We start from the raw sequence: 26,262 nt of genomic DNA, 5'->3' as shown, positions 1-26,262 counted from the left end.
ATGGAGACCTAAGGAACGGCACCTAGGAGAAGAGAGATGAAAAGCCAAAGACATCAAGAAAGCAATCATTTTAAGGTGATATGGGGATAAAGGACTGTCAGAAAATATTTATCATTATTTCTCTGAAGTTCAACTGAAAATAAGTTGAAAAAATCAATATAAATATTCTTATTATAAAAGCAAGGTTAAGAAAATTCAGAATTATGAAAAATGCAATGCAAAGTTTAAACTCAAGATACCGGGAAGCCACACACACACACACACACACACACAGCAAGCACTGGAAAAATAATTTTGCCCAAGTAATATGCTATACAGAATGAAATAAAGAAAGGAGGAAATTTGCTTCATTGAGGAAAAGAAAATATTAGTTCTATGGTTACCAATAAAATATTTTATTTTCTGTTATTGTTATTTAGGCTTTTATTACTAGGGTTCTTATCTTCAATACTGCCTTTAATTCCCGGTAAATCTATGCTATTCATTCTCATTATCATGGTAGCTATATTGTATTAAGTCACCATCAACCCTGAGTTAGAGAGTCCTGGGCTACTGCTCCTGGAAATAATACAAGTTCAGAAGCCTCTAAGTCTCTGGTCATGACAGTACCAAAATATCACTTTGTTTTATATGCTTATATGTCAAGAATTTGGACACAGATAAATCAATGTTTATAGGGAAGGGAAGGCATGGCTGAATAAAAAAGGAAGAGAAATGATGGAAAGTAAAGGGAAAAAGAAATGGAGAGAACTTAGTATGGGGGAAGTCCAGTGGTCAACTTATGGGGGTGGAGAGTGGACATTCAGGAGAAGGGTGAATCAGGAGGTGCAAGTAAGGGAAGAGGGGATAAATGTAAAAGATATCAAGAGAGCAGTCATTTCAAAGTGGCACAAGAGTATAGGCTGTCAGGGAATATTTACCACATGTTCTCTGACGTTCTTCTGAAAAATAAAATGGAAAACTCATATAAATGTCAGGTACAACATGGATGTAGTTAGAGTACTTTAGCATATGAAATCTTAAAAAAAAAAAAAGCAGTTATCACAGACGCAGTGTAGAAAGAGAGGGTGGCATGAATCCAGCCATGAGCCTTGAGGGGAATAGGGTACCTGCAGATTCAGTTTTTAAAAAGTGGCGTATTTTTCTCTCTCCCTATGCCCCCATCCACGCAAACTCCAGGCAACAGTCTGAGAGGTGGGGCAACATTTTGAGCACACACAGCAACTGTTGAAACCCTCATGCACATGCCCAGCAACTATCCATCTTGTCAGCAGTAAAAGCAACACAGCTCAGGTGCATGCACCCTGCAATCAGCAGAAAGATAGAAACATTTGGCCAGGAACTTGCCCATGCATGGAACCCAGGGATTCTACCAAAGGGAAAAATCCACATCCCCCACTGATTTTGAGACAAGGAATTGGGCACCCATGCAGGACTGTGAGCTGCTCCAGTCTCTCAACATATGACAGGCCCAGGACATGAATCGTGTAGGCGGAGCACCCTGGGACAGCTGGCTCAGGGGGCGTGTCTGCCTCTCTGTCAGTGGGACAGGCTAGTGGGGTGCAATGAATCCTCTGCACTCTGTGACTGTGGGAGAGTTGTGTTCTGAGGCTCTGGGAAATCTGTGACTATATGAGAGGGTGTAGCTGGGTCTCTGGGCAATCAATGTGAGTGGCTCCACTTGCTCAGAGCTCCCTGATTGCCTGGGATGGTTCACTGCAAGGTGATCCATGCTCACGCTGAGGGCTGTACAGATGCTTCACTTCATCTGGCAGCATGGATAAATATTGCACCCACTGTGGAATAGCATTAATACATTGATCACCTTGGTAGAGAAGAGGTGAGGGAGTGATTACATGAACAGAGGTGATCATAGTCACCTTTCTGCTAAAAAGAGATCTATCATGCTCAACTACAGTGTTACCCTGGAAACACTCCCCACCCTGGAGCACTGACCAGAGCTCTCTGATCACACCCAGCACACACCTCTGAGTATTCACTGAAAGAACACACACCCCAATAAGCCACAAAGGCATAGTTCAAAGATAAAGGCCAACAGAGTAAAAAGCAAACAACTCTTTCCATAAATCCCTGAAAATAAACATAGAAATACAAGAAGCAAAATAAGGAAGACAACACGATCTCCCAAAGGAACACAACAACACCTCAATATTAGTATGTAAAGATGAAGAGATTCAAGGCAATTTATGACAAACCCATGGCCAGCATCCTACTGAATGGGGAAATGTTGGAAGCGTTCCCACTAAGATCTGATAGTAGACAGGGATGCCCATTCTCAACATTGCTATTCAATATAGTATTGGAAGTTTTAGCCAGAGCTATTAGGCAAGAAAAACTAAACAAAGAATACAAATTTGGAAGTAAGATGTCAAACTATCCCTCTTTGCAGATGACATGATTCTTTATTTAGGGGATCCAAAGAACTCCACTAAGACTATTGGAACTTATAGAAGAGTTTGGTAAAGTAGCAGGATATAAAATCAATGCACAAAAACCACCAGCCTTTGTATACACAGACAATGATATGGCTGAAAAAGAATTTCTAAGGTCAATCCCATTCATAATAGCCACAAAAAAATCAAATACCTTGGAATAAACTTAACCAAGGATGTAAAATATCTCTATGAAGAGAATTATAAAACTTTAAAGAAAGAAATAGAAGAGGATACCAAGAAATGGAAAAATCTTCCATGCTCATGGATTGGAAGAATCAAATGTCCATTTTTCTGCTAAAAGCAATTTACAGATCCAATATGATACCAACCAAAATACCAAAGACATGCTTCTCAGATCTGGAAACAATGATGCTGAAATTCATGTGGAGGCACAGGAGACCTCGAATAGCTAAAGCAATCTTGTACAACAAAAACAGAGCTGGAGGCATCAGATACCAGATTTCAGGACATACTACAGGGCAGTTATAATCAAAACAGCATGGTACTGGTACAGTGCCATAGATAGACCAATGGAAGATAATAGAAACATCAGAAGTCAATCCAAACATCAACAACCAACTTATATTTGATCAAGGAGCTAAAGCAAATTCCTGGAGCAAAGACAGTCTATTAAACAAATGGTGCTGGGAAAACTGGATTTCCACATGCAGAAGCATGAAGCAAGACTCCTACCTTACACCTTACACAAAAATCCACTCAACATGGATTAAAGATTTAAATCTACAACCAGACACCACCAAATTATTAGAGAACATCGGAGAAACCTTGCAAGAAAAGACTTCTTGGAAGAAAAGACCCAGGGGCACAGGCAGTTAAAGCCAAAATTAACAACTGGAATTACATCAAATTGAAAAGTTTCTGTACTGCAGTCAGGAAAGTGAACACAATAGGAAAAAATATTTGCAAATTATGCAACTGATAAAGGATTAATAACAAGAATCTACAAGAGATCAAAAAACTCCACCACAACAAAACAAACAACCCACTGAAGAGATAGGCATAGGACTTAAACAGACATTTTTCAAAAGAGGAATTCCAAATGGCCAACAGACACATGAAAAAATGTTCAGGATCACTAGCCATCTGGAAATTGCAAATCAAAACCACAATGAGGTTTCACTTCAACCAGATTAGAATTGCTTAAATATAGAAATCAACTAACAATCCATGCTGGCAAGGATGTGGTGCAAAAGGCACACTAATTCACTGTTGGTAGAAATGCAATCTGGTAAAGCCACTATGGAAGTCAGTCTGGAGATTCCTCAGAAACCTGAATATAGACCTATCACATGACCCAGCCATCCTACTCCTCAGAATTTACCGAAGGAAAATTAAACTGGCAAATACAAGACTTATCTGCACCTCAATGTTTATTGCAGCTCAATTCACAATAGCTAAGACATGGAATCAACCTAATTGCCCATCAACAGAAGACTGGATAAAGAAATTATGGGACATGTACTCTATAGAATACTATACAGCAGAAAACAATGAAATCCAGTCATTTGCAACAAAATGGAGGAATCTGGAAAACAGCATGCTGAGTGAAATAAGCCAGTCCCAAAGGGACAAATATCATATGTTCTCCCTGATGGATGACAACTGAGCACCTAAAAGGAAACCTGTATAAGTGAAAAAAAAAAACTATGATAAACAATGACTTGATCAGCCCCTGTCCTGACTGTCGAGGAACAGCTTACTATTTTATTCTTTTAGTATTTTCTTTTTCTACTTAATACAATTGGTTGAACTTTTTAATTAACACACAATTATTCTTAGGAGTTTTAATCCAACTGAAAATAGATCCCTATAAAAACAAGAGTGGAAATAAGAGAGGGAAGAAATGTACAGTCCGGCACATGCTCAGTTGAACTTACCCTAAGGGTAAAACTAGAAATGTGCTATGGACTCCAAATCCCATTACGTTGTCAGGTACTAATGCCATCTTACTAGTTAAAATGATCAGTTGAAGTTCATAATTGATCATAAAGATAGGAATAAGTGTCTTAGGGATTACATAAGTGAGACCCATGTCGGCTAATAATAAATGATAGAATTAAAAATGAGAGAATGATCCAACATGGGAAGCAGTCCACACAGCAGACTCAGAATAACAAATGCCCTAAGCAGAACTCCGGCCTCAGAATTAGAGCTTAAGGCATTTGGTTCTGGTTAAAAAGCCCATGAGAGTTTCTCAGGCATGGAAAGACAAGGCACCATGGCAAAAAATGACTTAAATGAAAGAACTCTGTGAGTGAGATCCCAATGGAAAGAAGGGGCCATCAAAGAAGGAGGTACCTTTCTCTGAAAGGAGGAGAGAACTTCCACTTTGACTATGGCCTTGTCTAAAAAAGGTCATAGTTTGTGAACTCAAGAGGATTCCATAGCCTTGGCAGCTTATGACTAGAGCCTCAGATGATTACTACATCATAAATAAGAGTTTCACTTGTTAAATCAACAACAGGAGTCACTGTGCACTTGCTCCTCATGTAGGACCTCTGTCCCTAATGTGTTGTACTATAAGAATTAACAGTAAAACTAATCTTCAAACAGTACTTTATACTTTGTGAGTCTGTGTGGGTGCAAATTGTTGAAATATTTACTCAGTATAGAGTTGATATTCTGTATATAAAGATAATTAAAAATGAATTTTAATGAAGAATGGGATGGGAGAGGGAGTAGGAGATGGGATGGTTTGCGGGTGGGAAATTCTTACTTTAATAAAAATTTCTTAAACAATGGAAAAAAGAAATCTCTGTACTGTTTTCCAAAGTGGTTTTATTAACTTATATTCCTTTCAACTATGTAAGAGTTGCTTTTTCCCATATCCTCACCAGTATTTATTACTCTCTGACTTTTTGCTATTACCTATTCTAACTGAAATGAAGTGATATCCCATTGTGATTTTGATGGCTAGTGAAATTGAGCATTTGATCATATATGTTGGCCATTTGTATTCTGTCTTTTGAGAACTGGTACTCTGTTCTGCCAATTTTTCAACTTGATTGTTTTGCTGTTATTGAGTATTTTGAATTCCTGATATATTTTGGATATTAACCTTATATCAGAAAGAAAATATTTGCTCCACTTTTGATTGTAGAACTATTAATAATAACTGAGATAAGGAATCTACCAAAGTATCCATCAACAGATGTAAAATAAATAATCTTTATGTATTCATGTGTACACATATATGTATATATATATAAACTCTACATATATATGTATACATATAATGGAGTATTATTCAACTACCAAAACAAGTGAAATCCTATCACTTGCAGCAAAATAGATGGAACTGGAGGACATCATGTTAAGCAAAATAAGTCAGACACAGAAGGACAAATACTACATGTTCTCCCCATATGTAGGAGCTAAAACAAGAAAATAATAAAAACAATAAAACTTCTTGATATGGGAACAGAATAGTGACTATTAGAGGCTGCAAGGGAAGGAATGTGAAGGATATAGGGAATTTGAGGGTCAGCTGAATGTGGTTCAGTATTTGTCACAGTACTAATATGAGATGTTAGTAACAGTGAATTTGGGTGTGTTTTCTTAACTGTTACAAAAATAAGATGGTATTAAGAAGAAGATGAGTGTGGGGTATATTTGAACTCTGTACAATACAATTTTTGTTTTGTAAATTTAAAGTTATTGCAGTTCAATTCATAATAGCTAAGATATGTAATCAACCTAAATGCCCATCAGCTGAAGCCTGGAGAAAGAAATTAGGGGATATGTACACTATGGAATACTACACAGCAGTAAAAAAAATGAAATCCAATCATTTACAACAGAATGGATGAATCTGGAAAACATCCTACTTAGTGAAATTAGCCAGTCCCAAAGGGACAAATACTGTATGTTCTTGATCTGCAAGAATGAATAGAGCACCTAAAACAAAATCTGCAGAAATTCCACTTTGCTTATGGCCTTGTCTAAATACTGATGGAGTCTGTGGAATCAAAAGGCTTCCATAGCCTAGGCAGCTCAAGTCAAGAGCCTCAGCCAGTCACTGATGTCATACATGAAAGTGTTAATTTTTAAATTAACAAGAGTAGTTAACTGTGCACTATCTTCTCATGCAGGACCTCTGTCCTCAATGAGTTGTATTATGAGAGGTAACTGTGATATTTGTTCTCAAACAGTGTTTTGTGTGTGTGCATGTGTGTGAAATTGTTGAAATCTTTACTTAGCATAGAGTCGGTCATCTGTGTACAAAGTTAATTGAAAATGAATCTTAATGGAGAATGGGACTGGGAAAGGGAGAGAGAGGAAGAGAGGGGGGAGTGTAGGTGGGAGCGCGGATATGGTGGGAAGAATAACTATATTCCTTTTTTATTTTTACTTATTTTTTTGACAGACAGAGTGGACAGTGAGAGAGAGAGACAGAGAGAAAGGTCTTCCTTTTTCCATTGGTTCACCCCACAATGGCCGCTGCAGCCAGCACACTGCACTGATCTGAAGCCAGGAACCAGGTGCTTCTCCTGGTTTCCCATGCGGGTGCAGGGGCCAAGGACTTGGGCCATCCTCCACTGCCTTCCTGGGCCACAGCAGAGAGCTGGACTGGAAGAGGAGCAACCGGGACAGAATCCGGCACCCTGACCGGGACTAGAACCCGGGGTGTCAGCGCTGTAGGCAGAGGATTAGCCTACTGAGCCATGGCGCCAGCCCAGAATAACTATATTCCTAAAGCTGTACATATGAAAGTTGTATTCCTTAAAAATAAATTCATTCACTGAATAAAAAAAAATATTTTTTAAATAAGAGCTTAAAATAATATAAAACATATAACACTGAAAATTATAATCTTCACCCCAATGTTGAAACACTTTTAGATTGTACTTCAGGGGGGGATTTATTGAAGTCTAGAAAGATAATAACCCAAATCCTTCTTTGCCAGATAGGGATTTTTTGCTGCATTCCCTATCCTAACCAATTGCTATAGAAGTCAAGATAGGGGTTAAATCCAAAAGGACAGAAAAATGGAATTTTTTGAGAGAGAATGATTATTACTGAACTTGAACTGAGCCTACTTCTATTTGAGAGAAGCTATGTCCACATAATCCTACAATTGCTATAGGACTCAAATATGAACTGAACCCATGGAAGATATAGGAATGAAAGTTTCCAAGAGATAAAAATTACTTACCAATCTTATACAAAACATATATACAAAATGTACAAAACATACCTTTATGAGATAGGTTTTGTTAATATTATAAAGAATACACAATTCTGCCAGTATAAAGAATACACAATCTGCCAGTGTGCATGCCTAGAACACTGAACACATCATATTCGTTTCGTTAGCAGTAAAAGAAAACTCTAAAGTACATTCCAACTGAACACTTCACTCCAACTGGAAGAAAACTCTCTGAGGTGCTTCAGAAATCTTGTATGAAATGGAATTTAAAAATAAGTTTTATTTTGGTCAAAATCTTTGACATCTATCTATAGTTTTTTCCTAATTCACATTTTCTGCAAACTTTTTGAAGACCTTTTGTAATTCTTATAATGTGGCACTAAAATTTGTAGAAATTTCTTAGAACAAGTCCTTAGATTTTAAAGTTATATTGCCAATGGAATTTATGTGAGTAACAATGCATACTAACTTCATGAAAGAAGAACAATTCAGGACTGAGTAGACTAAAAAGAAGAAAAAGTACTAGTAACTATGGTTGGAAATATAAAATCATGATAAAAAAACATGGAAAAATATTTCATGCCTTGGATTATTTGAAAATATGGTCAAATGATATGGATTAGCAAGTCTCAAGACTACACTTGATACTAGTATATACAAGTTGTTTAAATGGCCAATAAAAAGAGGAACTTTTGTCTCTCAACAAATTTGGAGTCTGATACCCGGAGTTATGAATTAAGATATTATCATATGAAAAAGAATGAACACTCTACTACAGAAGCTGTGTTGTACAACACAATTAAAGGAATTTTTCAGTGGAAAAACTACATTCCTCTTGATATTATCCATTTCATCTCATGACCTTATAATGAAGTTATAACAACTATCTTCAAGACAGAAGAAGCCAATGAAAATATAACATAGGAAACAAATGGGATGAAGGTAAGGAGAGGGAGAGGATCAGAAGGAAATTTACTATGAGAAAAGTTCAGGAAGCCAATTGAAGATAAATAATCAAATTTGAAATACACAAGAAGAAAAAACAGAGAGGAGTAGAAATGATGTGAAGAGTGGAGAAAAGGCAAAAATCATCTAATAAATCTAACAGTAAGAAAAAAGTCAGAAAAATTACCAAATTCTTTCTGAAGTTCTTTGAAAAATAAAATGGAAAACTGATAAAAATATCAATGGGCAATAAGGGTGTAGTAAGAGTACTTCAACATGTGAAATATTTAAAAAAAAAAAAAGTATCACAGAAACAGTGTAAAAAGTTTAACTAGGGCCGGCGCCATGGCTCAATAGGCTAATCCTCCACCTTGTGGTGCCGGCACACTGGGTTCTAGTCCCAGTCGGGGCACCGGATTCTGTCCCAGTTGCCCCTCTTCCAGGCCAGCTCTCTGCTGTGGCCAGGGAGTGCAGTGGAGGATGGCCCAAATGCATGGGCCCTGCACCACATGGGAGACCAGGAGAAGCACCTAGCTCCTGCCATTGGATCAGCGTGGTGCGCCAGCCGCAGCGTACCGGCCGCGGCGGCCATTGTGGGGTGAACCAATGGCAAGAGGAAGACCTTTCTCTCTGTCTCTCTCCCTCACTGTCCACTCTGCCTGTCAAAAAAAAAAAAGTTTACTAGAAGCTGTAGGGGCCTGAAACTTTATGTATGAAATACCTGGAATTTGTATACCTTATATAATATTTTTAAAAAAGAAGCTGAAGAGAAAGAGGTGGGACAGAAAAGGAAAGAGATTGATCAAAATGTACGAAGTTTCAGTTAAACTGGAACTGAACATTTTAGATTATATAGTGACCTCAGTTCATAACAAATTTCCTATTCAAGCTACATTTTTAATACTCCCAAAAATTATAAATTGATGGCAAATATATAATTAACCTAATTTAGTTCTTCTATAATATATACATGAATTAAAACATCACATTATACTCCATACAAATACAAAATTAATATTTGCCTATTAAAATTATAAATGTTAAGGGAAATCAACAAAGAAGATCAAAATGATTTAAACTTCTAGTGTAGAAGATAAATTCATATAATTAATATGATTGGTAAGATAAACATAACTATGAAAAATCAACGAAGTGACAAGGAAGCACATTTCTAGCTTATGATGTTGAAAAGAGGGAACATAGAAAAGCTAAAACAGGATAAAAAATGTAAACAATGGGAAAGAAAAACTAGAATTTATACCAAAGGTAACTTAATTTACAGTTGAAAGTATGTGGCACAACAGGTTAAAGCCCTGGCCTGAAGCACTGGCATCCCACATGGGCGCCGGTTTTAATCCTGGCTACTCCTCTTCTGATCCGACTCTCTGCTATGGCCTGGAAGAGCAGTAGACGATGGCCCAAATGCTTGGGCCCCTGCACCCACGTGGGAGACCCAGAAGAAGCTCCTGGCTCCTGGCTTCAAATCAGATCAGCTCAGCTCCGGCTGTTGCAGCCATCTGGGGAGTTAACCAATAGATGGAAGACCTCTTTCTCTGTCTCTGCCTTTCTAACTCTGTCTTTCAAATAAATAAATCTTTCAAAAAAATGATGATACCTCTCTTGTCTCTCTGTGTCTCTACTTTTCAAATACATGAATGAGTACATAAACTTTTTTAAGAATGCATTGTGCATTTGGAGCAGTGGTCAATCCACTGCGTGGCATGTCAGCATATAAGAAGGGCTCAGTCCCCATATCCATTTCTGAGTCCAGCTTCCTGCTAATGCACATCCTCAGAAGCAGCCGTGATTGCTCAATTATTGGGTGCTTGCTTCCCTCATGGAAGACCCAGAAGACTTCTGGCTCTAGGTTGTGATCTGGACTACCCTGACTTTCATATGCTTTAGGGAATAAAGCGAGAATTGGAAATCTCCCTCTGCATCTGATTGTCTGTATGTCCTTCAAAGTCAATTAATAAATAAAAATTAAAAATAGATGATGGAAATTTTCCATAAACTTTTTGAAATCAATTGTATGGGACTGTGAATTGCCTTCTTCTATAGGTAATATATATTTTATTACACGTGCTACCTTGGTATTACTGTATTGGCATTGATATTTTATTTTTCCAAGATTTCTCTAAGTATGTCAGAAGAAACAAGATAGCTTTAAGTAAAACATAATTTTTATAATTAGTATTCAACATTACAGTGTGACCCAGACTTTTAAAAATTTTCAGACTTATAAAATTATACATATTTTGGGGGTACTTGGTGTTGTTTTGATCATGTATAATGTCTAATCAGGGTAAACATGTCTGTATCCTCAAACATTTAGCATTTCTTTGTAGGGAAATTACTCAATTCCTATCTGCTGGTTCTTTCAAATTAAAGAAATGTACAGTACATTAATGCTATCTGTTATCACCCTACTGCGCAGTAGCATCCCAGCACTGCTGACTCCAATCTAACTATAACTTTATACACACTAATCAACCTTTCTCCATCTCTCCTTCCCCCTTTTGCCCTCAGCCTCTGGTAAGTTCCAAGGATTTCTTAGGAGGCATAAGAGCTGTTACTAAAGTAAATTACTGTAACATCTGGGAACAATAATTTTGCAAGCATCATGGACTATAATTTTTTAAATTTAGTAAAGTTCATTAGAGTTAATAGAGTTGTCTTTTTTAAAAAGATTTATTTTATTTATTTGAATGACTGAGTTACAAACAGGCGGGGGCGGGGAGCTCTTCCATCCACTGGTTCACTCCCCAAATGGCTGCAACAGTCGGAGCTGCGCCAATCCAAAGGCAGGAGCCAGGAGCTTCCTCTGGGTCTCCCACACAGGTGCAGGGGCCCAAGGACTTAGGCCTTCTTCAAGTGCTTTCCTAGGCCTCAGCTGAGAGCAGGATCAGAAAAGGAGCAGCCAGGACCAGAACCAGTGCCCATGTGGGATACCAGTGCTTCAGGCAAGGGCTTTAACCTGCTGTGCCACTGCACCAGCCCCTTCACATAACTCTTAAAATTACCTATGATAAACAGTTCTTCTGTGGTGTTTATATCATTTACCTCAAGAGACATTACAACAATCTGGTGACACTGGTTTAATTAAGGCCCTTCTTATTCCTAATACCTTACATATAAGGACACAATGTCTCAACCTATAAACTTTTAAGTAAAAATAAGAAAATAAGTGAAAAAAAGCTGATGCTGGTCACTGTCTCAGGTGATCGAGAGCAATGAAATTAATAAAGAAACAATAAGAAAGGAAGGACAGAGGTTTGGGTTTGAAGTATCATTATGCACCTACATATTTATACGTGAAAAACAAGAAATTTTTTCACTTACATAAATACAAAAATTATTAAAAATTATTAAAAACTAAACATCTGTGAAGAAGGTAAAAAATGCTATGAAAACTGACATGACACTGGAAATGTCTATAGTGCATATTATATGCATAAAATGATAGTTTTATTTTAAAAAATTCACCGAGAAATTCATGATGAAGAATTTTGAGGCAATATTTAAATAGTTTGAGTTAGACATAATTTTTCACAATTATTTTAAGAATTACGTGATTAAAATGTTTGAAGGCTGTGCTATAAGCTTTATTATTCCATCTCTTTCCCAATACATCACATTAAGCTTTCCTGATATTCCTTAAAAAACTTACATATACTTTTTTGGAAGATAATGAAACTTCAGAAGCATTTGGAATACAGGAGAAGCAAAATTTATTCCAAAGGAACAACATGGAATGAAAAAAAGGAATGAGAAAGGATGCAAAAGATGAGGAAAAAGAAACAGAGAACATAATAGGGGAGGGGCCCATAACCCCCCCCAAAAAAAAAACAATAAAACAATGAGGAAGGAAGAATAGCATAGATATAAAAGGGAGACCCAAGGGATGGCATCAAGGACAAGAGAGATTAAAAGTTAAAGACATCAAGAAAGCAATTATTTTAAGGTGATATGGGGATAAAGAATTGTCAGACATTGGTACTTGCCATCTTGATGGGATTGTATTGTAATCCCCTGGCACGTTTCTAACTCCACCATTTGGGGCAAGTCCGATTGAGCATGTCCCAAATTGTACATCTCCTCCCTCTCTTATTCCTACTCTTATATTTAACAGGGATCACTTTTCCACTAAAATTTAAACACCTAAGAATAATTGTGTGTTAATTACAGAGTTCAACCAATAGTACTAGAACAAAAAAAAAATACTAAAAGGGATAAAGTATTACATTGTACATCAACAGTCAGAACAAGGACTGATCAAGTCACTGTTTCTCATAGTGTCCATTTCACTTCAACAGGTTTCCCCTTTGGCGCTCAGTTAATTGTCGCCGATCAGGGAGAACATATGATATTTGTCCCTTTGGGACTGGCTTAATTCACTCAGCATAATGTTTTCCAGATTCCTCCATCTTGTTGCAAATGAACGGATTTCATTGTTTTTAGACTGCTGTATAGTATTCTATAGAGTACATGTCCCATAATTTCTTTATCCAGTCTACTGTTGATGGGCATTTGGGTTGGTTCCAGATCTTAGCTATTGGGAATTGAGCTGCAATAAACATTGAGGTGCAGACCGTTTTTTGTTTGCCAATTTAAACTCCTTTGGGTAAATTCCAAGGAGTGGGATGGCTGGGTTGTATGGTAGGGTTATATTCAGGTTTCTGAGGAATCCCAGACTGACTTCCATAGTGGCTTTACCAGTTTGCTTTCCCACCAACAATGGGTTAGTGTCCCTTTTTCGCCACATCCTCTCCAGCATCTATTGTTGGTAGATTTCTGAATGTGAGCCATTCTAACCGGAGTGAGGTGCAACCTCATTGTGGTTTTGATTTGCATTTCCCTGATTGCTAGTGACCTTGAACATTTTTTCATGTGTCTGTTGGCCATTTGGATTTCCTCTTTTGTAAAATATCTATTGAGGTCTTTGGCCCATCTCTTAAGTAGGTTGTTTGTTTTGATGTTGTGGAGTTTCTTGATTTTTTTGTAGATTCTGGTTATCAGAATCTACAGAATATCAGCCCTTTATCTGTTGATCACACTGATAGGTCTAAGAGTCAAAGGGATCACATATACAAGACTAGTGTCTGCTAATATTAACTGATAGAATCAAAAAGGGAGAGAACGATCCAACATGGGAAATGGGATACACAGCAGAGTCATAGAATGGCAGATGTCCTAAACAGCACTCTGGCCTCAGAATCAGCCCTTAAGGCATTCGGATATGACTGAAGAGCCCATGAGAGTTTTTTAGGCATGGAAAGCCAAGACACTCTGGAAAAAAAAAAAAAAAAACCTAAATGAAAGATCTCTGCAAGTGAGATCCCAGTGGAAAAAACAGGCCATCAAAGAAGGAGGTACCTTTCTCTGAAGGGAGGAGAGAACTTCCACTTTGACTATGACCCCGTCCGAATAAGATTGAAGTCAGCGACCTCAAAAGGCTTCCATAGCCTTGGCTACTCATGACAAGAGCCTTGGGAGATTACTGACGCCATAAACAAGAGTGTCAAATTGTTAAGTCAACAATAGGAGTCACTGTGCACTTACTCCTCGTGGGATCTGTCCTTCATGTGTTGTCCAATGTGAAGTAATGCTATAACTAGTACTGAACAGTATTTTACACTTTGTGTGTCTGTGGGTGCAAACTGATGAAATCTTTACTTAATATATACTAAATTGATCTTCTGTATATAAAGATAATTGAAAATGAATTGATGTGAATGGAATGGGAGAGGGAGTGGGAGATGGGAGGGGTGAGAGTGGGAGGGAAATTATGGGGGGAAAGCCATTGTAATCCATAAGCTGTACTTTGGAAATTTATATTTACTAAATAAAAGTTAAAAAAAAGGATTGCCAGACTGTACTTACCTATATTTCTCTGAAGTTCATCTGAAAATAAGATGGAAAAATCATATATATTCTTGTTATAAAAATCAAGGTTAATAAAATTCCAACTTACGAAAAATGCAATGCAAAATTTAATCTCAAGATATGGAACACATACATACATGCAAACACACACAGACAAGAAGGGCTGGAAAAATAGTTTTGTCTAAGTAATATGTTATATTAAATGAAATGAGAAAAGGAAGAAATTTGCTTAATTGAGGAAAAGAAAAATGTTAGTTCTATGATTAGAAATTGTGGGGAGCAACTGAGACTAGACTAAATTACTGGAACTAGGACTAATTCTATGCATCTGATCTCCCACAATATGGCGCTGGGGAGGAGTAAACAACTTCTACGCAGCTGCCTCGCCAATTTGACTAACAATTGGCAGGAGCTGATCCTGCTCCTGATTGGAGGAGAGCAGCGTGCTCAGCGTGTGGGTATCAGAGCATGGATTGGTGGAAGAGGAGAGAAACAACATGCACCTGAAACATTTGAGGGAAACATCTGAGGATCCCCTGAGAGCCGGCCAGCGGTGTGCCGCTCCTCCGTGGAAGCGGGGAAAGCGGCGGGGGGTGCTGCCCCTCCGCGGAGGCGGGGGGGTGGGCCGGCAGCTAACCCGGGAGAGCGTCGTTCCTCCGCGAGTGAGGGAACAGCAGCTAACCCGGGAAGGGGCCGGGCAAAGAGAACAGCGCAAGTTCCAGTGTTGTTCCTCCGCGAATGGGGGAGCGACAAGAAATTAAATATTTTATATTCTGTTTATGTTATTTTGTCTTTTATTACTAGAGTTCTTATCTTCAATACTGTCTTCGAGTTTCAGTAAGTATATGATATTAATTCTCATTATCATGGTAGCTATATTGTATTAAGTCACCATCAACCCTGAGTTAGAGAGTCCTGGGCCACTGCTCCTGGAAAAAACACAAGTTCATGCCTCTAAGTCTCCACATGACAGTACCAAAATATCATTTTGTTTTATATGCTTATATGTTAAGAATCTGACCCAGATAAATCAATTTTATAGCGAAGAGAAAGCATGGCTGAACAAAAAAGGAAGAGGAATGATGGAAAGTGGAGGGAAAAAGAAATTGAGAGAAGGTAGTGTGGGAGAAGTCTAAGTAGTCAACACATGGGGATAGAAAGTAGATATTCAGGAAAAGGGTGGATCAAGGTACAATTAGGGAAAGAGGGAATTAATGTTAAAGATACCAAGAGAGCAGTCATTTTAAAGGGCACAAGTGTTAAGGCTGTCAGGGGATATTTGCCACGCTGTCTCTGAAGTTCTGAAAAATAAAATGAGGCCAGGTTCACTAGGCTAACCTTCACCTGTGGCGCTGGTACTCCAGGTTCTAGTCCCAATTAAGGCACCAGTTCTGTCCCGGTTGCCCCTCTTCCAGTCTAGCTCTCTGCTGTGGCCCAGGAAGGCCATGGAGGATGACCCAAATGCTTGGGCCCTGCACCAGCATGGGAGACCAGGAAGAGGCACCTGGCTTCTGGCTTCGGATCGGCACAGCCCGCCAGCCATAGCGGCCATTTGGGGGCTGAACCAACGGAAGAAAGACCTTTCTCTCTGTCTGTCTCTCTCACTGTCTATCTCTGCCTGTAAAAAGAAAAGAAGGGAAAAGAAAGGAAAATAAAGGAAAAGAGGAGAGGAAAGGAGAGGAGAGGAGAGGAGAGAGAAATGGAAAACTCATAAATGTCAGGGGGCAACATAGATGTAGTTAGGTACTTTAACCTGTGAAACCTTAAAAAACCAGTATCACAGAAACAGTGTAGAAAGTGTATTACTAGAAGCTAAAGGGGTCTGATTCTTTAAGTATGAAATACCTGGAATTTGTATGCCTTAAATAAAAATTTTTTGAAAAAGAAACTGAAGGGTAGGAGGAGAGACAGAGAAAGGAAAGAGGTTGATCAAAATGTACAAAGTTTCCATTAAAATGGAGGTCAACAACTTAGACTATAATGTAAACACGGTTCCTAACAATATGAATTTCAAAGTTCCTATAAAAAGGTACATTTTTAATACTCTTGCCACAAAAATTATAAATTGATGACAGATATGTTAATTAACATGATTGAGTTCTTCTATAATGTATACATGAATCAAAACATTGCATTATACTCCATAAAATACATAATATTTATCAATAAATAAAATTCAAAAATATTTAGGGAATCCAACAATGTAGATCAAATGAGTTAAACTTCTAGTGTAGAAGATAAATTTATATAAATAATATGAGTGGTAGGATAAATATAACTATGAGAAATCAAGAAAGTGACAAGAAAGCACAGTTCTAGCTTAGGAATTTGAAAGGGGGGAATATAGAAAAGCTAAAACAGGATAAAAGAATGTAAACAATGAGAAATAAAGTCTAGAATTTATACCATACACATTTTTTAGATTAAAATATTAAAGTAATTCAACAAATCAAGACAGGTTCACATATACACACATATGAATGGAAGGCCTTACAAATGTAGATAAAAGCATTTAAAAGATCGTACCTTTCTGTTTGTCTCTCTGTGTCCCTACCTTTCAAATACATGAATAAATACATAAAGTTTTTTAAAAAATGGATTGTGCATTTGAAACCATGGTCAACCCACTGCGTGGGATGTCAGCATCGCATATAACAAGGGTTCAATTCCTGTCTCCACTTCTGAGTCTAGTTTCCTTCTAATGCACACCCTAAGAAGCAGCCATGATTACTCAGTTATTGGGTCCTTGTTACCCACATGGAAAACACAGATGACTTCCTGGCTTCTGGCTGTGACCTAGTCCAGCCTGACATATGTATAGTTTACGGAATAAAGCAGAGAATTGGAAATTTCTCTCTGTCTCTGTCTGTCTGTCTCTCTGTTTTTCAAAGTAAATGAATAAATAAATTTTTAAATAAGTGAAGGGAACTTTCCATGAACTTTTTGAAGCTTCTTGTATAGGACTGTGCATTGGCTTCCCCTAAAAGTAATGTATATTTTATAATACATGCCATATTGGTATTACTGAATAGGCATTGATATTTTAATTTTCCAAGATTTCTCTGAGTATGTCAAAAGAAACAAGATGGCTTTAAGTAAAACATAATTTTTATAATCAGTATTCAGCATTACAGTGTGACCCAGACGTTTAAAATTTTTCATAGACTTATAAAATTACACATATTTGGGGGGCATTTAATGATGTTTTGATACATGTATAGTGTCTAAACAGGGTAAAAATATCTGTATCCCCAAACATTTAGCATTTCACTGTAATGAAAGCATTCAAAGTCCTATCCGCTGGGTTTTTTAAATTAGGGAAATGTACGGTACATTAATACTATCTATTATCACGCTATTGTGCAATAGCATCCCAGCACTGTGCACTCTTATCTAACTATAACTTTGTACACACTAATCAACCTTTTTCCATCTCTCCTTCCTCTTTTATCTCTTTAGTCTCTGGTAACCTCCAAGGACTTCTTAGAAGATATTAGAGCCATTAAGAAAGCAAATTACTAAAACATCTGGGAACAATAATTTCGCAAGCATCCTGGACTATAATTCTCCAAATTCAATGAAATTCATTAGGGTTTAATTGAGTTGTCAATTGACAGAACTTTTAAAATTATCTTTGATAAACAGTTCTCCTGTTGTATTATCACTTACCTTAGGAGACATTGCAACAATCTGGTGACATTGGTTTAATTAAGATCCTTCTTATTCCTAATATCTTACATATAAGGACACAATGTTTCAGCCTATAAATTTTTAATTAAAAATAAGAAAATAAACAGGAAAATTTTGACATTGGTCACTGACTCAGGTGTTCGAGAGAAATCAAACTAAATAAGAAAGAATAAGAAAGGAAGAAGGACAGAGGTTTGGGTGAGAAGTATCATTATGCCCTACATAGTTTTACATGAAAAACATGAAATTTTTTCACTTATATAAATACAGAAATTATTAAAATTATACATAAATGAATCAAGGAAAAAATGCTATGAAAATTGTCATTACAATAACAATGTGTAACATGCAAATGATTTGCATAAAAACTGATGGTTTTATTTGAGGAATAACTTGAATAATTCACTGAAAAATTTATGATTAAGAATTTGGAGGCAATATTTAAATAGTTTGAGATAGACATAATTTTTCACAATTATTTTAAGAATTATGTGACCAAAATAAAGAATGCACTGTAAGCTTTCTTATTCCATCTCTTTCCTAATAATTGACATCAAGCTTCAGTGATTTCCTTTAAAATTTCACATGTACTATTAGAAAGATGAGCTCATAAGCTAGAATGTATAGATATTGTTTTAGATTGTTCATTTGCAATTTTTGCATTTTATAATACTTCAAGCTTTTATATATTTGTTCCTTTATTTGCCCCATATTCATTTATGAAACCCATTTTGTAGTGTTATTTCATCTTGGGAATTTTGCCATTTCTCCTGGATTCTTCATAAAATTCTCTTTGTGAAGGAAGAGTATAGTCTTCCAGAAATGAAATGACTCTTTGTTCAATTTTATTCATGGAAAAAATAGGATACTGTTACCTCATAATTATTCTAAGTAGAAAACTCATATTATTTCTTAACTAAATCACATGAAATGAAAATACCTATGAAGTATAAAATCATCACACACTGTTTGGAATTTTTCTTCATTTTTAAGGTTGAAGAGGTATAATGTGTAAGTAATGTACACTAATAGTTAGAATATCTGATACAGGTCCTAAATCAAGAGAAGTTTCCCAGTAATTTTATATATATATATATATATATATATATATATATATATATATATACACACATTGACTGGAACTTTACAGCCTATTTTCTTAACCCCCATCATCTCACCAAAATCATAATGAAACTTCAGAAGCATTTGGATACAGCAGAAGCAAAAGTTATAGCAAAGGAATAACATTTAATGAAAAAAGGAATGATAAAGGATGCGAAAGATGAGGAAAAAGACACAGAGAACATAATAGGGGAGTGGCCCATAACTAAAAAAAAAAATGAGGAGGGAAGAATAGCACAGATATAAAAGGAAGACCCAAGGGATGGCATCGAGGAGAAGAGAGATGAAAAGTTAAAGACATCAAGAAGGCAATCATTTTAAGGTGATAATGGAGCTAAAGGACTGTCAGAAAATATTTACCTTTACTTCTTTGATGTTCATCTGAAAATAAGAAGGAAAAAATCAATATAAATATTCTTGTTATAAAAATCAAGGTTAAGAAAATTCCAGCTTATGAAAAATGCAATGCAAAGTTTAAACTCAACATATGGACACATACACACATATTGTAGTAGCAATGTTTTACTGAGTCACCACAAATACTGAACTGGAGAATCCTAAACCATTGTTCTTGCAGAAAATCGAGCTTTAGTTTCTTCTAAGCCTAGAGTCACATTTAACACGAATGGATCAATAAAGAACTTAGTTCTTTTCAATTAAGTAACTTATAAAGAGAGAAGATTACATGTATTTCATCTATGCAATTTAAGACCGTAAAGATATTTTCCACGCACTCTCTCTTCTTCCCTCCCATCTTTCCTCCTTCTTCCTTTCTTATTTTTCTTTTAATTTTTTTCTATAAAATGTTTTCAATTTATTTTATGATCACAAACTTGTACTTCTGTGATAAGCATCTGGAATAAAAAGCTAATGTTTATAAGGAATAAGACATGGCAACTGAAAGAAGAAAGACAATGCATGAAAGAAGAAAGGAAAACAGATGGGAGAGAAAGGTAGAGAATTTCACATGTGAGAAGTCTAGTATTCAAAATATGAGTCAGGGAGATGTACAGTTCGGCACATGCTCACTCGGACTTATCACTAATGGTAGAGTTAGAAATGTGCCAGGGGATTCCAATTCAATCCCATCAAGGTGGCATGTACCAATGCCATCTCACTACTCAAAGTGATCAGTTTCAGTTCATAATTGATCATACTGATAGGTCTAAGAGTCAAAGGGATCACACAAACAAAACTAGTGTCTGCTAATACTGGCTGATAGAATTCAAAAGGAGAGAACGATCCAACATGGGAAGCAGGATACACAGCATACTCATAGAATGGCAGATGTCCTAAACAGCACTCTGGCCTCAGAATCAGTCCCTAAGGCATTCGGATCTGGCCTAAAATACCATGAGAGTTTCACAGGCATGGAAAGCCAAGACACTCTGTCAAAAAAAAATGAAGTAAATGAAAGATCTCTGTGAGTTTGATCCCAATGGAAAGAAAGGGCCATCAAAGAAGGAGGCACCTTTCTCTGAAGGGAGGAGAGAACTTCCACTTTGACTATGGCCATGTCTAAATAAGATCGGAGTTGGTGAACTCAAGAGGCTTCCATAGCCTTGACAGCTCATGACAAGAGCCTTGGGTGATTGCTGACCTCATAAATAAGAGTGTCAATTGTTAAATCAACAACAGGAGTCACTGTGCACTTACTCCTCATGTAGGATCTCTGTCCTTAATGTGCAGTACTATGTGAATTAATAGTAAAACTATTACTAAATCAGTACTCTATATTTTGCGTGTCTGTGTGGGTGCAGTCTGTTGAAATCTTTACTTAGTAAATACTAAGTAGATTTCTGCATATAAAGATAATTGAAAGTGAATCTTGATGAAGAATGGGATGGTAGAGGGAGTGGGAGATGGGATGGTTGCAGGTGGAAGGGAGGCTATGGGGAGATAAATCCACTATAATCCAAAAGGTGTACTTTGGAAATTTATATTTATTAAATAAAAGTTAAAAAAAGAAAAAAATAGACTTGTAAAAGTCATTGTGATTTATAATAACATCAGTGTACTCACTCCATGTTTAAAAATTTAATGTTTTTTGTTCTTCATTTTGAACTCCTGGCTTCAGATTGGCACAGCTCCAGGCATTGCAGCCATCTGGAGAGTGAACCAGTGGATGCAAGACCTCTCTCTCTGCCTCTGCTCTCTCTGTGTAACTCTGACTTTCAAAGAAATAAATAATTAAAAAATTAATCACAGAACTACTCAGAACCAATGAGAAGCAAATTCACAAATTAAAGAAATCCATACATTACATGAATGAAAAATTCTCCCATGAAATTTAGATTTTGAAGAGAAATCACAAATAAATATATTAGAAATGAAGAATTCAACATGTCAAATAAAAACTATAGTGGAAATCATTAACAATAGACTTAGTGAGGCAGAAGAAAGAGTATCTAAGCTAGAAGAAAAATTTTTTAGTCATACCAAATAAAAGAAGAAATAGAAAACTAAAAACAGTGTTGGAGATCAATGGGATACCATCAAATGATCCAACATATGAGTCTTAGAAGTTCCTGAAGGTATGGAAAGAGAGAATGGATTAAAAGGTCTATTCAGTGAAATAATTTTAGAAAACATTCCTAATTTCGAGAAATAAAGAGATATCCAAGTACAAGAGGCATATGGAACATCTTATAGACATGACCAGAAAACATCTTAACCATGACAAATTTAGTCAAACTTTCAACAGTAAAACATAAAGAAAATATTCTAAAGGTCTGGTGCTGTGGCATAGCAGCCTAAGCTTCCATTTGTGGTACCAGCATCCCTAAGGGTGCCAGTTCCTGACCAAGCTACTCCTCTTCCATTCCAGCTCTCTGCTATGTCATGGGAAATAGTGGAAGATGACCCATATGTCTGGGCCTGCACACCCTCATGGGAAACACAGAAGAAGCACCTGGAACCTGCCTTTGTATTGGCACAGCTCCAGCCACTGCAGGCTTTTAGGGAGTGAACCAGTTGATCTCTGTCTCTGTCTATCTCTCCCTCTCATTCTCCATACTCTAACTCTCAAATAAATAAAGATTCTAAAATATGCATGAGATAAACACCATTACTTTCAAGGTATCTCCAATTAGCCTCACAGCTGACTTCTCATCAGAAACACTCAGACTAGAAGATAATGGAGAAGTATAGTCCAAGACTTTAAAAAAAAAAAAAAACTGTTAACCCCTAATACTGTACCCAACAAAGCTCTCATTTGTGAATGAAGGTGAAACAAGGGCATTCCATAACAGACAGAAATTGAAAGAATTTGTCACCACTCATCCAGCCTTCTACTAGATGCTTGGGGATATGCTAAACACAGAAAGACAGATAGATGATCATCATTATGAAAGAATGTGAAGACAGAAAATTTCACAGTAAAAGTACAAAGGAAATCCAGAGTAAACCATAGGAATATTTATGGGAAAATGGCAAGGTCAAGTAATTAATTGCAACTAGTAACCTTGAATGTAAATGGTCTAAACTCTCCAATTAAAAGATACAGGCTGGCTGAATGCATTAAAAAACAAGACCCATCCATTTGCTGCCTACAAGAAACACATCTCAGCAACAAAGATGCACACAGACTAAAAGTGAAAGGATAGGAAAAGATACTCAATAATAACAGAAAGCAGATATGAGAAGTTGTAGCCTACTTAATATCAGACAAAATAGATTTTAACACAAAAACAATTCAAAGAGACAAAGAAGGGCACTATGTATTGATTAAGGAATCAATTCAACAGGAAGATCTGACTATAGTAAATGTATATGCAACCAATGCCAGGGCACCTGGCTACTTAAAACATATGTTAATAGATCTAAAGGGAGACATAGACTCCAATACAATATTAATGGAGGATTTCAATACAGCACTTTGATCAATGGACAGATGAACTAGACAAAAATCAGCAAAGAACGGATGTGGCAGTCATGAAAGTTGGGACACCTGTATTCCATATTAGAGTGTCTGGATTCAGGTCCTGACACTGCTCCCAATTCCAGCTGCCTGCTACTGTGCACACTTGGAAGCAATAGGCTATGGCTGAAGTAGTTGCGTCTGGATTGGGTTCTCAGATGCTGGCTTCAGCCTGGCTCAGCCTCAGCTGTTGAAAGCATTTGGGGAGTTAACCAACAGATGTTCACTTTCTCTCTCCATTCCTCTCATAAATAAATATATAAATACATGTAAATGAACACATGGTATATTTTAAATTATATATTCCCAGGAAATTTACATGCGTAGACACAGAAAATACAATACTATGTGATTGTTTGGGTCTGGGAACAAGGATTGCCTGAAAATGGGAACAAAGAATCTCTTTGGAATAACGAGAATCTTCTGAAACTGAATTTGATTACCATTTCCCACCTGTATAAATATATTTTTTAAATCGCTGAATTTCAGATTTAAAATATGTGCTTCATAAATTTTATCCCCATGATGCTTTGTCCAAAAATGAGGTCCTGGTGCAAAGCTAAAAGCAAACTTTTCAGCACTGACTTTAAACAAGCAGGATTATGTAATGACACTGTATATAAAGTGGCTGACAAGCTCCAAACTCCCACCAAAGAAGTATAATACTTTATCCATTTTAGTATTTTTTTTTTGTTCTAGTACCATTGGATGAACTCTGTAATTAACACACAATTATTCTTAGGTGTTTAAATTTTAAATGAAAAGTGATTCCTGTTAGGAATTTGGAAAACATTATGTTGAGTGAAATAAGCCAATCCTAAAGGGACAAATACCACTTGTTCTCCTTGATAGGTGACAACTAACTGAGCACCAAAAAGGAAACCTGTTAAAGTGAAATGAACACTAGGAGAAACGGTGACTTGATCAGACCTCACCCTGACTGTTGATGAGCAGCTTAATATGTTATCCTTCTTAGTATTTTTTTCTTTGTTCTACTTAATACTTTTGGTTGAATACTGTAATCAATACACAATTCTTCTTAAGTGCTGAAACTTAACTGAAAAGTGATCGCTGTTAAATATAAGAATGGGAATAAGAGAGGGAAGAGATGTGCAATTCGGGACATGCTCAAGCTGACTTACCTCAAACAGTAGAGTTAGAAACATACCACGGGATTCGAATTCAATCCCATCGAGGTGGCATGTACCAATGCCATCTCACTAGTCCCAGTGATCAATTTCTGTTCACAATTGATCGTAATGATAGGACTAAGAACCAAAGGGATCACATAAACAAAAATAGTGTCTGCAAATACTAGCTGATAGAATCAAAAAGGGAAAGAATGATCCAACATGGGAAGTGAGATACCCAGCAGACCCATAGAATGGCAAATGTCCTAACAGCACTCTGGACTCATAATCAGCCCTTAAGGCATGAGGATCCGGCTGAAAAGCCCATGAGAGTATTTCAGGCATGGAAAGCCAAGACACTCTGGGGGAAAAAAAAAACCTAAATGAAAGATCTCTGTGAGTGAGATCCCAGTGGAAAGAATGGGTCATCAAAGAAGGAGGTACCTTTCTCTGAAGGGAGGAGAGAACTTCCACTTTGACCATGGCCTTGTCTAAAAATGATCAGAGTCAGTGAACTCAGGTGGCTTCCATAGCCTTGGCAGCTCATGACAAGAGCCTAGGGTGATTACTGAGGCCAAAAACAAGAGTGTCAATTTGTTAAGTCAACAACAGGAGTCACTGTGCACTTACTCCTCAAGTAGGATCTTTGTCCTTAGTGTGCTGTATATTGAGATATAATGCTATAACTAGTACTCAAACAGTATTTTTCACTTTATGTTTCTGTGTGGGAGCAAACTGTTGAAATCTTTACTTAATATATGCTAAACTGATCTTCTGTATATAAAGAGAAACGAAAATGAATCTTGATATGAATGCAAGGGGAGAGGGAGTGGGAAAGGGGAGGGTTGCGGGTTGGAGGGACGTTATGGGGGGAAGCCATTGTAATCAATATTCTGTACTTTGGAAATTTATATTAATTAAATAAAAGTTAAAAAAAATATAGCAAAGAAAACAGTGGAAAGAGTGAAGCCGAATAAAATTAAATTATATTAAAATGGGAGGAGGCAAGATGGCGGAATAGGAAGGGAGCACACTGATAGTCCGGGGAGAGACAGTTTAATAACAGTGGAGATACTGCAGGTTCAAGGAAGAGTAGGGGAGGAAATAGCAGAAGAAACTCTTCCGGAACGCGTGATTCACAGTGGACCTGCGTGGAGAGCGTGGGAGCCCACAGTTCGGGACACCAGTGGCAGACTCAACACACCAGCGCTGGAACGCGAGGTGAGCCGAACCTCAATAGCCCAAGACACCGGCAGGCAAGCAGAGAGAGGAGACTAGAGGGAACGACCCCCGGCGGGGGGGGGGGGTTACCAGGCTAACTTGAACAAGAGAGAGAAAAAAAAAAAGGTAACTGGTATGGACACGGGTTTCTCTCTCTCCACTCACCTCTCAAGGACGAGCAAGACAAAGAGCAGGCGCCATCTTGGACATACGTCATAAGCAGAGCGACCTCAGGTCTGAACCGGCCCTGAGCCTAGCAGAAAAACCTGACTCTGGGCGGGGCGAATTAACAGGAGATTAGGACCTAGTAAATTTGTGGTGCTACTAAACTGAGACTGTGAAAAAAGAGACGGTGGGGGAGAGAACTCACAGAATTCACGTGAGTATTCTCCAGAGACGCTACAATTCCGTAACTTTGGCAACCCAGTGGGAAACTGAAGGAGAATTTGAGCCCACTCTGAGGGCAGAACAGATTCCCTGTGTGGTGCTTGGAAAAGAGCTTCTGATCTCTGGCTCCTGTGGGTATATCATTTGCCTGCTAACTACCTCCAACTTCGTTCAGCTGTGAGGAATTACTTCCCTTTTGAATCAAAAAAACGAAAGAAAGAGAGAGAGATCTATCACGCCTAACCTGGGAGTGTCACCTTTGGCACACCAAACAGACCTCTCAGGCCACACCCATCTCAAGCCTCTAAGGCTCCATCAAAAACAGACAGTCCACTT

The 26,262-nt window shown here is 37.4% G+C and overlaps 1 protein-coding gene across 4 annotated transcripts in view; it reads right to left on the bottom strand.

The window, feature by feature from the left end:
• The window catches only part of LOC149126695 (butyrophilin subfamily 1 member A1-like), a 37,648-nt gene extending 11,605 nt beyond the window's left edge, over nt 1–26,043 (bottom strand). For 2 of the 4 annotated variants that reach the window (XM_089332387.1, XM_089332388.1), the window contains exons 1-4: nt 25,705–26,043; nt 19,630–19,650; nt 14,455–14,475; nt 921–941 (exon numbers count right to left, since the gene is read on the bottom strand). In XM_089332387.1, the coding sequence (XP_089188513.1) occupies nt 921–941; nt 14,455–14,475; nt 19,630–19,650; nt 25,705–25,756 (115 nt within the window). In that variant the 5' untranslated portion in view covers nt 25,757–26,043. The remainder of the gene's footprint in view (nt 1–920; nt 942–14,454; nt 14,476–19,629; nt 19,651–25,704) is intronic. The other 2 variants (XM_089332389.1, XM_089332390.1) reach the window with 1 other exon arrangement.
• Between the last annotated feature and the right edge of the window lie 219 nt (nt 26,044–26,262).

The sequence above is a fragment of the Oryctolagus cuniculus genome, chromosome 5 (genome assembly GCF_051225735.1).
Source record: "Oryctolagus cuniculus isolate XC-2025 breed Fujian yellow rabbit chromosome 5, ASM5122573v1, whole genome shotgun sequence".
Classification (NCBI taxonomy): domain Eukaryota; kingdom Metazoa; phylum Chordata; class Mammalia; order Lagomorpha; family Leporidae; genus Oryctolagus; species Oryctolagus cuniculus.
Note: the sequence above shows the minus strand (reverse complement) of the source record. Positions and strands in the feature narration are given on the sequence as shown.